Source organism: Haliotis rubra, unplaced genomic scaffold, assembly GCF_003918875.1.
Source record: "Haliotis rubra isolate DU_JTF1 unplaced genomic scaffold, ASM391887v1 Scf144, whole genome shotgun sequence".
Classification (NCBI taxonomy): Eukaryota; Metazoa; Mollusca; class Gastropoda; order Lepetellida; family Haliotidae; genus Haliotis; species Haliotis rubra.
This window is the reverse complement of record NW_025765381.1, coordinates 608,736-624,051: the sequence shown is the minus strand read 5'-3', so window position 1 is coordinate 624,051 and position 15,316 is coordinate 608,736. Positions and strand designations below refer to the sequence as shown.

At 40.1% G+C, this 15,316-nt stretch overlaps 1 protein-coding gene across 3 annotated transcripts in view; it reads left to right on the top strand.

The window, feature by feature from the left end:
• Positions 1–15,114, top strand: part of LOC124269328 (synaptotagmin-15-like) — a 118,212-nt gene extending 103,098 nt beyond the window's left edge. For all 3 annotated transcript variants that reach the window (XM_046704337.1, XM_046704338.1, XM_046704339.1), the window contains 5 exons: positions 928–1,021; positions 2,131–2,301; positions 10,270–10,390; positions 13,437–13,619; positions 14,539–15,114. In XM_046704337.1, the coding sequence (XP_046560293.1) occupies positions 928–1,021; positions 2,131–2,301; positions 10,270–10,390; positions 13,437–13,619; positions 14,539–14,663 (694 nt within the window). In that variant the 3' untranslated portion in view covers positions 14,664–15,114. The remainder of the gene's footprint in view (positions 1–927; positions 1,022–2,130; positions 2,302–10,269; positions 10,391–13,436; positions 13,620–14,538) is intronic.
• The last annotated feature ends 202 nt before the right edge of the window (positions 15,115–15,316 follow it).

The following is a 15,316-nucleotide window of genomic DNA, read 5'->3' as shown; positions in this document are numbered from 1 at the left end:
GGGAATATTCCCGGGCTTCAAATACTCAATAACACCCGGAAATTGGCCAACGCATGATGTTTATCTCCTAAGTGAGACCCTTGTCCCTGAGTAGATCACTATACACGTAGGAACCGATATTTTTGCATCACTACACAGAAACATTACAACAAGAAGTGTGTACCGCGGGACCAACATGTCGCAATATGATGGATTCGTTTTCTACTGCTTACTTTTCTTTCATTTTGTTCACCTAATCACTTTCATCAAAAAGTGGAAAATTCTCAAGAACAAAGAGAAAAAATAGGAAAAAAAAGAATTACTATATATAGCGAAGACCACACTAGTCAGTCAATCACGGTGAAACCTTGGATGAAACTACATTAATTTAAAGATGTCCGGCCATTTCACAGACGGCCTGAATATCATTGTACACAAGCACTATATACATTCAATCAATTGATTCAGTGTTAATTCAGTTCTTCCAGTCTTTCAATATGAATCGGGGGCGGTGGGGTAGCCTTACGATTAAAGCGTCCACTCGTCACGATGAAGACCCGGGTTCGATTCCCCACATGGGTGTGATGCCCATTTCTGGTGTCCCCAGATATTGCTGGAATATTGCTAAGAGCGGCGTAAAACCATACTCACTCACTAGTATGAATCGATGACTATCATTAATTAGTGAACTTACAGGGGAAATCGATGAATACAGACACAATTACTTACAACAAAAGAACCGCATGCGTCAGTTTTGTGATTGAAAACCAAATATGCATTTTTTTCGTCCCCTTCCCCCACCCATGCCAACCCAAAGCAAACTATTGTTTTGTTAAAAAAAGACATTTCGACGAGGCGAGTATAAGGTTTTCTGTATAAATACAATAAAACATATTTATGAAGTCAGTAATAGAACGTGTCAATAAATGTAAGTTATTTATGTTACAGACTGTACCTGATGCCAGACGAAAGACGTTATCTCCAGTCGAAGTTCAGAAAGAAAACCTGTAACCCGAAGTTCGAGGAGAGTTATGTCTTTCAGGTAGTCAGAAATGTTTTCAATGTTTAAGTCGAGAACAGCCTACTACGAGAACAGCTAACAGTCCTTCCTACCTACCTACCTGCCTACATCTATCTGTCCATCCTTCCTTCCTTCCTTCCTTCCTTCCTTCCGTCCGTCCGTCCGTCCTTCCTTCCTTCCTTCCTTCCTTCCTTCCATCCATCCTTCCTTCCATCCATTAATCCATCATCCATCCATCCACCCTCCATCCATCCATCCATCCATCATCCGCCCTTCCTTCTTTCCTTCCATCCATCCATCCACCCTTCCATCCACCCTTCCATCCATCCATCCATACACCCTTCCATGCATCCATCCTTCCTTCCATCTATCCATCCACCCTTCCATCCATCATCCATTCATCCTTCATTCCATCCACCCTTACATCCATCCACACACCCTTCCATCCATCCATCCTTCCTTTCATCTATCCATCCATCCATACACCCTTCCATCCATCATCCATCCATCCATCCTTCCTTCCTTCTATCTATCCATCCACCCGTCCATCATCCATTAATCCTTCCTTCCATCCATCCATCCTTCCATCCATCCAGCCATTCATCTACACACACACACTATAACACATTACATACTGCAATAATACTGTATTCGATGTAATATTATTAATTTTGTTCTTTTCTCTTTATTCGGGATCAAATTAGACGGATAAAACGAGTGCGGACATGTATACATCGTATTTGCCAGATAATGAACAGATGAATTCTGAATTGTCCTCAATGTAATTGGATCAGATGTACATAGCGGTGTTTAGCAGCGCTATCCTTAGCAGTATGTCCCAGTAGACTTGCAGGGAAATATCCACGTGTGAGCGAGAAGCTTCGGGTTGCAGCGTTTATATTAAATTTACTACAATTAATTATTTCTTCATTTGTCAGGTTTGTAACCAAATTGACCAGATATGTCCCTACAGTAGGGTAGTGGTACCAAGTTGTCGTTTATATCTGACGTGTGCTATAGTTCAGTTGCCGACCATGATTTTAAGTCGTGGCGTATCGACTACTTGGGGACGCCTTGTTAAAGGGTCTGCTAACTGTCTGTGGGTACAAGCAGAATTCCTATGGTTGCAGGTGAATTCCCGGACCATTGACGACCGCGTTCTGAAGCTGACAGTATACGACGTGGATAGACACAAGCGCCACAACGTCATTGGCCACGCTCTGTACCCGCTCCGTGACCACGACTGTCTGCTGGAGGGGAGGCTGGTGGTATGGCGGGACCTGGAGAAAGAGGTGTCGGAGGTGGGTGGCGGTGGAGTTGTTGTTGGAGAGGGAGGTGTCGGAGATGGGTGGCGGTGGAGGTGTTGTTGGTGAGGGAGGTGTCGGAGGTGGGTGACGATGGAGGTGTTGTTGGTGAAAGAGGTGTCGGAGGAGGTTGATGATGTCGGGAGCGTTTGTTAATGGGGAATTAACACGGTGGCGGGTGGGTATGTGAGGGAGAAGTCGGTGATAGCTTACGGTGGATGGAGCGTTGTTGGAGGTTGCAGATGATGGATATGGCGTCGTAATGTCATTTGTAGTGACTGGAGATGTATATAGGAAGTAGATTACGGTGAAGGAGGGTTCGGTGTTGCAATTGGCTAATGTTGGAGGAGACGAGTCGTTGTCGGAGACGTTGAGGGGGAGTATACGATGGAGTTGTAATGACAAGTGTAGTGACTGGAAGAGTACAAAAATGACCCTAAAATGAGTTCGACACAACCGGGAATTCGACACATCTAGTTCGAGACATCAGGGTAAAAGTATTGATAAAGATAAGGAAACCGGCAGGGACCGAGAGATGAGTACGACACAACCGAGAATTCGTCTCCACTGAGTTCGAGATATTGGGATTCGACTGTATATGGGAGGTAGGTGATGGTGGAGGGAGCCAATGCGATGTCAGTGGGCAGTTAATGGAGGGTCTGTAAAGGCAAGGTTTAAGTCTTCTCCTTATATCACTGATATACGATTCATACCTAATCGTTAATGTTCTTCTCGTAAGAGGCGACTGACGGGATCGGGTGGTCAGGCTCGCTGATTAGGTTGACACACGGCATTGTATTCTAGCTGTGTAGATCGATGCTCATTCGGTTGATCATTGGATTATCTGGTCCAGACGCGATTATGCACAGACCTCCGCCATATAGCGGGAATATCGCTGAATGCCGCGTTAACCAACAAGCCAACCAACCATGTGATAAAGTGACTGTGTGATGTGTTACACCACTAACACAAACAGCCAAGCAATATTTGGCTTCACACATGTTGAATGGGATCAATTTCAGGTCCTTTACATGACGAGCGAACGTTTGACTAATACCAGATGACCCTTAGACCCTCTGTCATGTATGAAGCTGTCATTGAACTTTAAATCCCCCGCGATGTTGCAATATCATCTCATTAAATTCACCCCCACGTTTTCCCCATTCAGTAAAGCATTCACAAAATTTAAAAAATCCCTCACCTTATCTCCTCGATAATATAAATATCTTTCCATATATAAACCACAAGTGCTTCTGCCCTCGCGATATCTAAGAGAAAACATTAATCAGATAATCAAACAATCACATTTTCTTGCCGTGTTCGCTTCAACACTATTATTATCTGCGCGACTCGCAGTCAATAATCCGCTTGAAAAATATGACCTTTTAAAAGCTTCAAAGAAACATGTTTAAACTGATAAAATTGTTGCTTTGAACATCCCGCACCTTCACTTTGAAGTGACTACTGTTAAGATATGTCTCTAGCACTACATAGCTAATGAAGGGCGTTAAGGTGCGTACTGTCAGTAAGCGGCTCTGAACTTAACGAACTGGTAATGACCGGAATTAATACATTAAGAATCTGTTTTCAGAAGGTGGTTCAACATGATCCCATTACTGGCTACATATCTCGTCCTAAACAGGCATTCATGTAAAGACATTACGTTATCTTTTTACGTGAAGAGTTACGTACCTTAGTTATACCAGGATTCTATGATTACCTCTCTCTCTGATTTTACCCGTGTCATGGGAATCGGCTATACCTGCAATATCGGATTTGACTCCATGTGAAGCCTACGCTACTTAATAAGCTGCAAACCGTTAGTTGCGGCGTAAAACCTGTTTCGCTCGCTGAATCTTACAGAAGGAGAACTGACTCCCGTCCCATAAGCATAGGGTATGTAACTATCAGCTAGGTGAGATAAATCCTATGTGAATTCTACCCTATGACCTGTTTGTCCTGATTGGTTCCCTAAAAGTGGTGAACGTCTACAACTTGCGTCACATTTGCATCATCCTCTTTTATCAAGGGAAGTTAAATTATATTTCTGTTATGATAAATATCCTTTACCCCATTAACGATCACAGCCTCGGCTTGAGCCCGATTCGTATTGCACGACGCCGCCAGTATACTTTATTGTCTCATGACAAGACAACTTGCACGCAAACGTGCAGACGTGAAAGGAGATGGTGACGTCACTCCAAGAACGATTAATTTAATGTTTCAAATGAAACTATAGAAAAGCCTTGGATTACAGTACTAAGTAATGTCTTGTATTTGATTATAGACTGTATATAATTTGTGCACATGTATGGAATTGAGAACGGACAAATACGTTTCTTTCAAACTGACCGCCGCCATATAGCTGGAATAATGCTGAGTACGACGTAAAACTAAACTCACTCACTACACAAACTGTAAATAGGCAGGAAAACTTCAATGTAACGTAAAGGTTACTTTTTTGTTCTTTTGTCGTTTGTCGACAGTGACGTTAACGACATTCTTTAGAAATGCAACACCTTTTAAGAGCGAGAGGTATGCTAATTCTAAAACGGTTCTTGAATATTTTAAGTTAAGTGACTTACTTCATGAATCATATCGTGATAGGTTTCCGCAGTTTAAGTTAAGTGACTTATTTCATATTTCTATTTCAGTAGTTTTTTAAATCAAGAATCAGAAACTCAATGATATATGCATAAAACTGTGACTCTTGAACACTGAAAACCTATATAAAGAAGTTGAATAGATTGAGTCATTTTTTTATCCGAAACGTTAATGATGTAGTACGAACATCGATGTTCGACTCCACTCAATGAATAAACGAGATAACAGTTTTATTGAGACCTTGAAGAGACATGTCGTTGGCAGACAAGCACACGAGTTATGCATTTTTATCACAGTACAAATATTCATGTGGGCTGCACTTATTATAAATAATACAGATTTATTGATTGGCAAACGCGCGGAATGAACTAAACTGAAGGTCAAAAGAAAGTATACACGAACGTTTGATGGTACGTGAAAACAGAATATCATAAATATGAATATTGTATTGCACATTGTATGAATTAATTTTACCTTACATTCACGTTTTTGAACGACGTTTGCAGCCCAGTAATATTTTGTTAACGTTTGTTAGGTTTGGGTTAAAACCAGCTTTTTAGTATATGCATTCTTTTGCCATGTAAGTAATTAAAGAAAACGTCAAATCCGATCAATAAGTTTTTTTGGAAAATCAACCTAAGAATAACAGTAAACCCCTTAACCTCCTTAAATCTTTCAAACTCCCTGCAAAATCAAAGACGATTGTCCGGTTCGGGTTATATCATGAAAATGTTTTTCTGATGATACCAGGTGTCTGCGAACGTATCACAAACACATGCAAAGGCAAAACAAAAATCAAAGTGCTATAACATATCGTACAAATCAAAAGAGGGAATAGCATTTGTTACCAGACATCCTCTTCGTAAATGATGCGTCAAATATGTCACATTCTACCATATACCTGCTATAACCTTGTTTTAAAGTTTTACTTGGGTCTTAAATGTTCTTACCTTGATAAAACCTCATTTGAGCAAGACTCGAATGACACTCATTTAAATATTGGTAAACTCCTCACGGAAATAGAAATGAAATGGTCTTTGGAATTTATTTCGTAGTTTGGAACAGAACTAACGTTTGATTGTTATATATTCAATGACAATCGTTTTTCCCAACTTTAGTTTTTAACACTTTTTGTAAAATCATCCGAAATAGATGAGTTTACAGTAGAGCCAATCGTGTCATGTTTACCCCTTGAAATTTCATCGAAGTCAAAATGTACGATTCTGATGCAAGCTATAGTATGCAAATGAGATGTTCTCTCCATAGGTTGGCGTACATAATATATGTTATGAAAAACGTCATATACCATTCATCCATTATGTCTTTTATTCTAATTGATATACAAAACACTTTATTTAGGGATTTTTTCAATACACTTTTCATGCCTGTACTCTGATGAAAGTTGACTATTTTTACGAGTTCATTCAAAGCTTTGATTGTCAATTGTACAATCGCTATGGCAACGCACGTGCAAATGCATCTTTCCGTCTAAACAGTGCTGCAGGTAGTTGTTACCACCAATTGTTGATTGTGACGTAAGTCATAACATGTTTCTAAAATTGTTAATATGCAAATTTTCGTTATTTTTACCTGTAAAAGGGTATTTTGGATGATGATTAGAGGACCAAATGAAAAGGCCTAGTTGGGGAAAACATAGTTATTTTAATATCTGTTGAAACTACCTATTTTAATAAAGTAATAACCAAATAAACGCCAAAAACATTTTATTTCTATTCAAGTGAGTACTATAGTAAAAGCATTCTCGATTAAAACGCAAAAGTCACGCAAAGCAAGCAACAAAACGTGAACTGAAATTATATTGCTCAACAGTAAGGAAAGCTGATTTCTTGAAAGTTGTCATCTCTCGTATCATATGTCTAGTGAAAAAATAATTTCAATGTTGCTGAAGTTATGAATACTCAATGCTGCTTCGATGAAGTTCCTGATCGCTGTTAAATCATCCGGAATAACTAGAGTTCAAAATGACGAATAATGGTTAGTAGCAATATGTCTATTATTTTACTTTTATATACACTCTATGGAGGGGTTTTCCGGATTAAACAGGTTTCACTGAATCTAACACAAGGCTGACCTGGCCCAATGTCACCACAGCTCTCGGGTCCCAACTGTTAAATATAAAGACAGACCTTTATGCATTATTGAACGGAATCTACAGGGCACGGATACTTCTAAGATTACCATCAATACGTTGACATTATCAGTACGTATCACCGCTGTTGGCAGGAAGTCGGATGTCATGACCCTCAAGGTAAAGGTCGCAGATTAGCAAGTTCTCGGTGTCTATCAAATTGGGCACAGGCTGCAGCCAATCTTGGAGTCAACTGCGAAGACGGATGTGGAATAATTAATCCCGAATGATTAATGCAACTTGGTTTCTGCCATTGATATCATGATGCTATCTTGATTGAATATTCCACGATTACTTACGGAGAGCAGTGATACAAGCTGTCAAGAAAGACATCAATCTTGTCATCCTTGACCCGTCTTCATAACCGATGACCAACTTAGGCAATACTTCACGTTCCCCACCGTCGGGGTACAATGACACGGAATCAAGTCAACCATGACCATACGGTCCTCTCCGGGGTCAACCATCGGCTATTGGACACCTATTCAAACTCGGTATCCTCACTGTTTATCCAAAGAATATACCCATATGGATAGATTTATGAAAGAGGAAAAACACATTTTATCAATAACAGTTCCAATTGTTGAAACGAAATTGTGATACACAAACATTGTCAGATGAGTATATGATGACAGAATAGTTTTCCAAAAGTACAAATCGTCTTTTAATGAAAAGGGAATTTGGAGTTTCTGGTTCTCTCACCTTTGTACCTCTCTAACGGAAATGTAAGACACATCTTAAATGCATGCTTATTTGTGTTATCTAAATATATAAACATGCTTAGGGTCACATATATGGATTTGCAGCACTAGCGTCTCCATCAAAATCAAACCAGGCGCCTTTTTGCCGCTGAAGCAACGCATAGTCGACTTTCTACTTCATCTATTCCGTTGCCAGTGTTGTTAGGCGAAATTACCCCATACACTTAGTTGCTGGTTATGGCTCCTAATTCAAGGGCTTGTCGCTAGCTCTTCCCCAGAGAGTCCAATGAGACTTTGATTGCATGTGTTTTTCAAACACATTAATTGCTCATTACACAACGGGAAATATCATTCACAGATCGTCGCTCGTAGCATTTACAAAATTGGGCAATTATGTACTGAGGTGAAGTTTGTTGGGGTTACTGGTTTGTTGACACGGTACTAGTTGAGGGAAAAATGTCATTTCAATGGGAAAACGGTAAAACCAGTTTTCGTGCCAAATGTTACAAGTAAACAACACTATACTGAGATTTATTATACAACATTAACAATACATCTGGTAGTTAAAACAATTATCTTTTAAAAAAATAATAACTTTCTCCCAAGAAAAGTTCCAATAGCCCATATTATTATATACAACATTTGTCTTTTAGCATCTTGTTTCATATATCAAGCAACTATCCTGACATCAGGATAATAATATTATTTGCTTGCTGATGTCACTTAGGTCTTTGGTAGCCCAGTCGTTAAGGTATTCCCTCTTCACAACCAATGTCCGTGTTTGCTTCCCAACTTTGTGATCTTTCTACCTTGATGTGATTAGAATTTGGTTAACTCGGTTGTAAAACGACCGTCACGAAGATCAGTGAAGATCATGGTTAGTATTGGTTTTCAGCAATCTATACGAGGCGTCTAACGGGATCGGGTGATCTGGCTCGCTGATTTGGCTGATGCCCGTCATCGTACCACAATTTCGCTGATCAATGCTTGTGATGTTAATCATTGGATTATCTGGTCCAGCCTCGATAGTTGCTGACCGCCGTCATAAAGCTTTAATGTTGATAAGAAATGTATTTAAAAAGCAACAAACATATTGACTAAGTTTCGAAATGTAGTTTTCCTGATATATACATCATAACTGGTGATGTAATCATGTTCACTCATTCTGCCCTCTCCTCTTTTATTAAATCCCAATAATTGTGACGGCGTTAAACTCAACACAAGTGTGCATTTTCTGTCTTCAGGTATCAACAATTGCATTCGCCTCTCAAATCGTCTCAGCTGATGCTGAGTTCTCAAGCTTGTGCCGCCCTTGCTAGTAGTTGTTCTTTACGAATAATCATTGTGTCTCAGCATACAATTTACAAAAATTTAAAAGGATTGCATCATCAGCATGCACCAGTCATGTTATTTTAAACCGAGCGACGAAGTTCATATGTATTGAATTTTCACTTCATGCTGTTTGAGTTCAGAGAGTGAGATATATCAATACCATTTATCTTGAGAAATATTAGAATCAATATTTATATGTTAATGAACATGTACTTAACACGTCGTGTTGTATCAAAATGTTATTACAATAACTGCATACTGATTAACAATACCTAGTGAGCGAGTGGGTTTGTCAAGAGCTTTTAATGCAGTTTTAGGTCTCTAAGCTATATTAGGGTCTTACGCATACTCTTCAGTAGATTAACGCAAACACACAGCAAATACACGCAGTCACATACACAGAGGATACAATGTAACAAAACGGAAAAAATAGATTTGACTCAACGCGCAAAAACCTGAAGTTAGATGAAGTATGATACCTACCTTATTAATGTTCACCATTCCAAACATCCACTGACTTGAGATAACCAGATTTGATAGTCGTGTTTCTATGAAGACAGTTATTATGTTTTTACTGTCAAAGAAATAGGCCATATGAAACAGCCTTGATGCAGACCCTGTTTCACAGATGTATTTAATTATCAGTTGTATGTCGACCACTCCATCTCTGACCACTTACCTTACATCTTACGTCTCATATTGCCCCGCCCAGGAGACACTTGTCATAGCCCTACTAATTTAACTTTATATAGTCTAATTAAAATGACAGCACAAGTGACAATATAATTATTTGATGTGGCCGTTTTCTGGCATCAAGTTTCCACTTAGAAACTGTAACTGAATCAATACCAGAGGCTAAGAAACATAATAGCGTCCAGACTGCAACAAGATGATGCTGTGTAATGTTATTTTTAAAACACGTAGCTTAATCCTCCTGAACAATCTGTAGGCAGAGGACGCAATGCTTGGAATAGACGACCCAGTGGTCGACCCAAAGTTTCGCGCCAAAATCAAGTGATCGTAGGTCCAAATTCCAGATCCACCTTGATTAATATCTTTTGTTTGGGAACACCATAAAGTGTTTGTGGTTATGCATGTTAAACATGCATCACTCACGAGTTGGCGAGTGACGTTATTGTTCATAGCGATGTAAACATAACTCACTGTCTCTATCTTCAGACGACGTCAGACCGAGGGGAGCTTCTTGTGTCCTTGTCGTACAACAACCATCTTGAACGTCTCACTGTCAGCGTGTTCGAGGGGAAAACCTTCAAGCGAGTGGACGGCGTCACAAGTGTCGGTGAGCATGGGTGTAATGAGTTTGGGAACTGTAAACAGTGAACTGTGGGGATGTGGAGGAAATAGTAGTGAGAGTTGGTGGTTGTGGGTGCTGAAACAAAAGGTGGTTTTCGCCAGCATAAGGTGTTTTAATGAAACATGTATAGTTATAAACATATTTCTTCAGTACCGGTGGTAATTTGGATTAAATATGTAATGTCCAGTGGGATGGCTATCCGAAGTCTCCGTAATCGTTGAGGGTTATTGAACACATTTAAACGGATAGATTTTACACATATGATGGAGTGTGTGTAGTGATTCAGTCGGGAGTCCCATTTACCACTGTTTAAGATCCTTGGTATAGTATACTGAGCTGTTGTGCAAAATAACCTTAGTGCTAAGACTGTTGTAAGTCTGTGTTAAGATTTGAGAGTTACAATCACCTTAGCGCTAAGATCCCTTTGTGTATTGTTTATGACAAAGGTCCAAATGCTACTCGGAGAATTCTCTTTTGCTACTTGAAATTATTTCATGAAGTGAACTTGATTATGTTTATTTATGCAACAGAATATGTCATAAAAAGCTGAGTTTCCGCCCCCCCCCAAAAAAACAACAACAAACAAACAACAAACAAAAACAACAACAACAAACAAACAAACCCAAACAAAACGAAACAACAAACAAAAAAAAAAACGCCCGGACAAACACAATTATTTTCGGATAAACGAATCATTGTTGCAGATTAAGTCACTCTGTTTGCACATACGCGTTACAAACAGATCCGGGTTCGATTCCCAACATGAGAACAATGTGTGAAGCCCATTTCTGGCGTCCCTCGCCGTGATATTGCTGGAATATTGCTAAAAGTGGCGTAAAACTAAACTCACTCACTACAAACAGGAAGGTAGCGTTTCCAGATTATCAGGGTTCGATCTATCAACATTTACAATCTCACTTAGCCAGCATTTCACACCAGTCAACTCACTCTGCTATTTCTGTCCAATCTAACCGATCCACTGCACCTTATGCAATACAAACATACAAACCCTTTCTTTTCATCAGTCTTCCCAACTGGAATCAGTCTGATACTACCAAGATTACATTCCATTTCAGCAGCAACGACATAACATCATGGCAAAATACACGCACCATGTACATGTAGATAGCCATTCACAGTAGCACAGTCTAATTAAGAATCGCTCCAGACATATTTCTTAGATCAACATCCCAAAAGCTGTTATTCGATCAGAGTATGCGCGTGTTTGCCAACTTCCACAATGTGTTTCAGTGTCCACAGCAATACGATCAGTGACCTTTGGTAATTAAGAGTTTTGCACTGAGTATTCCCAATTGTCTGTTGCTATAATTGGGCGACGGTTTACAGTAGTATTCTCAGTATCACTGGAAATACGTCTAGACTAGCCTTAGCTAAAGACTCGATATTAAGGACTTCAAGTGCTGTTCGCGGGATAGAGCCTAGTCCGTGTTGTTATTGCGGCTTGGCGCGGATGTCTGTGCTGGATATATCCTGTTGTTATTATGATGTGTCTGCATCACGCGGCCCGTCTGATCGAAGGTTTCTTTGTAGTTGTCACAACTCACCATTCTGTCATACAACTTATCACAGGTATGAGTCACAGATGTAGTGAGGATAAATATGGTTATCGAAGATATGGACAGAAAGGTATTTGCTTAACAATTTTACAACTTTGCTTCAGTTGTAACACGTAAGTCTTTTAGTTACGCTTGCAAAATTGATGTTAGGTTTATTATAGCACACCGTTGTCTCTGTAATTGTGACGAAATAGTGAGGTAAACGTGCACAAGTCAACAGACCATTACAACTGGGTAGTTCGTCGGACAGAAAATCCGGGTTCCACCACTTACACTGAAACAATATCTGAAAGTCATCATGGTGGTGATTCCGTGACATGGCTAACAAATAGGACCTGTAAATCTCGCGAGGCGCTACTTCCGGTAATAAGCTGGTTCCCGGCTGGTTCAACTTGCGATATGCGAGACGGGGCCCAGCTTACTTCCGATAGCAGATTTATGGTGACATGCGCATATGTAAAAAACAGTTCTGGTTCCAAATTGCGCGTCCGCCAAATGTGACTTTACGAGACCGGACCAAGTGTTCAACCATGCTTGGCTGTCACAGCTGTTGACAGTCGTAATAGTTGGCTAATCTGGGGATAGTTTGATCGGAAATTTGTTATTCCTGCAAGGATTATCCTTACTGTCAACTGACAACCATGAGACCATTCGAAAAGGTATGAAACGTTGTTTGTCACTGGAAATACTAAGGTCTCGCGAAGTGCCGCGACCTACTAACGGGCCCTATTGGTGGAAGGGTTGTAATACATAAGCACTTGCCCAGGTTAACGTTTAGGTCTGAAGTAGAAAGGGTGACAGAACTAACTCCTTTGTAACACTTGATTACTGACTGTGTGTGCGTATGGTCTTTTTATAGGTACACCACGATGGGGAACGCATCTAAACTTAAGTCCCTAACTGGGAAATATTCCTTAGTGCTACTGCGTTGATAGCGTAATAGATCTACATGATAGTCAATCCACGTATATAAAACTGGCATACCCATGCCACGTCAGATCATGAATACGTTGAACAGCATCACGAATACGTCAATATACATTGAGAAACCAAGCATAAAGGGTATTCACTGTTGAACCCTTGTCACGTTTTATTATTTTTCTAAGCTACAGGATCATAGAAGCATTCACTGACGATCGGTTATGAAGTACCAATGAACTTTATTGTCCTATTGTTCTATTGTTGCTCATTGTTGAGCGACGGTTACAGTTGTCAAATATTTTATACATTCGGTCATATACATGTGTATATTGTTAAATTGATCCTTATGTATGGCGGTGAGGTAGTGGTTAAGGCGTTCGCTCGTCACGCCGAACACCCGGGTTCGATTCCCCACATGTGTTAAGCCCATTTCTGTCGTTCCCCGCCGTGATATTGCTGGAATATTGCTAAAAGCGGCGTCAAACCAAACTCACTCACTCACCTTATACATGTATGGTAAAATAATCTTTCAGATTCCTACGCGAAGGTCAGCCTGATGGTTCAAAACAAGATGGTCAAGAGCAAGAAGACTGAAGTGGTAAAGAAATCGACAAGCCCAACGTACAATGAGTCCTTCACCTTCAAGCTCCCAGTGACAAGCCTTGATACAGCCAGTATCACTCTTACAGCTATGCAATATCACAGTGGGCACAAAGGTAATGGCAACGTCGTCTTTGTCACCACAGACAGCAACCTATTCAGTTTGGAAATATTTATGGAAAAACCTAATCTTTTCTCGCATAAAAAACTTTTCATTTTAAACTTGACCCTAAGACTCGAGAAACTAATCTTTTCTCGCATAAAAAACTTTTCATTTTAAACTCGAGACCCGAGACCCTCAAAACATAAATCAAATGAATGCTCCCTAACACACACTTATAATAAAATAGAAGGAAAGTTTAAAATGTGAAGGACATAACGTTAATGTTTTTTGACGAAGGAAAGAATGAGACTGTGGGTAAATCCGTTGTTGGAATCCACGATCTGCACTTATCCACTGAATGTGTTTTCTTGTTTAATTGAATAAGATGTAATTCCATCGTTACCTTCGCATCGTTGGGGCGGTGGGGTAGTGTAATGGTTAATGCGTCCGCTCGTCACGCCGAAGACCCGGGTTCGATTCCCAACATGGGTACAATGTGTGAAGCCCATTTCCGGTGTCCCCCGCCGTGATATAGCTGGAATATTGCTAAAAGCGGCGTAAAACCATACTCACTCACCTTCGCATCGTTACATATTCTGACATGCATGTATTGTATTATATGCATTTGTGTAATGAAATATATCTTTCGAAAACATATTGTTGCACGCATATATTTTTAGAGATAACCATCGTGTCATATCAAAGACTCGAAGGCTTACAGTAACACGTGATCTTGATACCATTGATTTCTCTGCCTGCACTGGGAGGGAAGATATCCCGCAAACAAATAATTAGTTGATTAAATATTGGATAGTGGTATGTGGTTTTGTTACGTAAAGCCATCTCTCCGGCAGTACGTGGGGTGTTGCCTCTCTAACTATCTGTCCGTTATCAGACTTCCATAACTCTAGCCACCTTCAATTTGTTTTCAGATAAAGCAATTGGTCGGGTAGTGCTTGGATCGTTCATGTTTGCACGTGGAAGGGAACTGGATCACTGGAATGAAATGGTTGCAAATCAGAAGGAACAAGTGTCACACTGGCACGTGTTGTCATGACAACTTGGATGAGGAAGCTGGATCAAGGCCGTTTGAGACGTCCTTGATGCCAACGGGAGTGTTATGCAGCGATCAGAACCCGGACGTTGTTGCGTTTGTTTGCCGGGATAATTGAGACTTGACGTGCCTACAGAAACTATGACCTTCACCTTGTGGCATTGTAGCTTTCTGTTGCTTTGTGGGAAATGGCAAATAGTTATTCGATCTGATCGCAGATTGATAATGAAATTTCATGCATTAGAATCACCGTGCTGGATCAAAATGTCATTGACTATAACTCTCACTGTGCTAATACTGGTTGATTGCATTGCGACTGCTTAAAGCACACACGAACATAACATATTATCAGTGATGTTGTGTTTTGCCGGTTTGTCTGTGTCTACATTTGTGCCATCATATTAATGTAGTCGACAGGTGATATGTACAAATGTAATAAATATCAATCGTTGTCTCACATATTTCTGTTATTTTTGTTAACTTGTACTTCCTCATTGTGCTCTACGGTGAGTGAGTGAGTGAATGAGTCGTATTCCAGTTAAATCATGGCTTGTTAACTTTAGGTAGGAGGAAAGCCCGAAGTGATGCCAGTCTAAGTAAACTTAGGCTCAGTATTATTCGTTACAATGCTATACTGAGTCTACCAAAACCTTGTG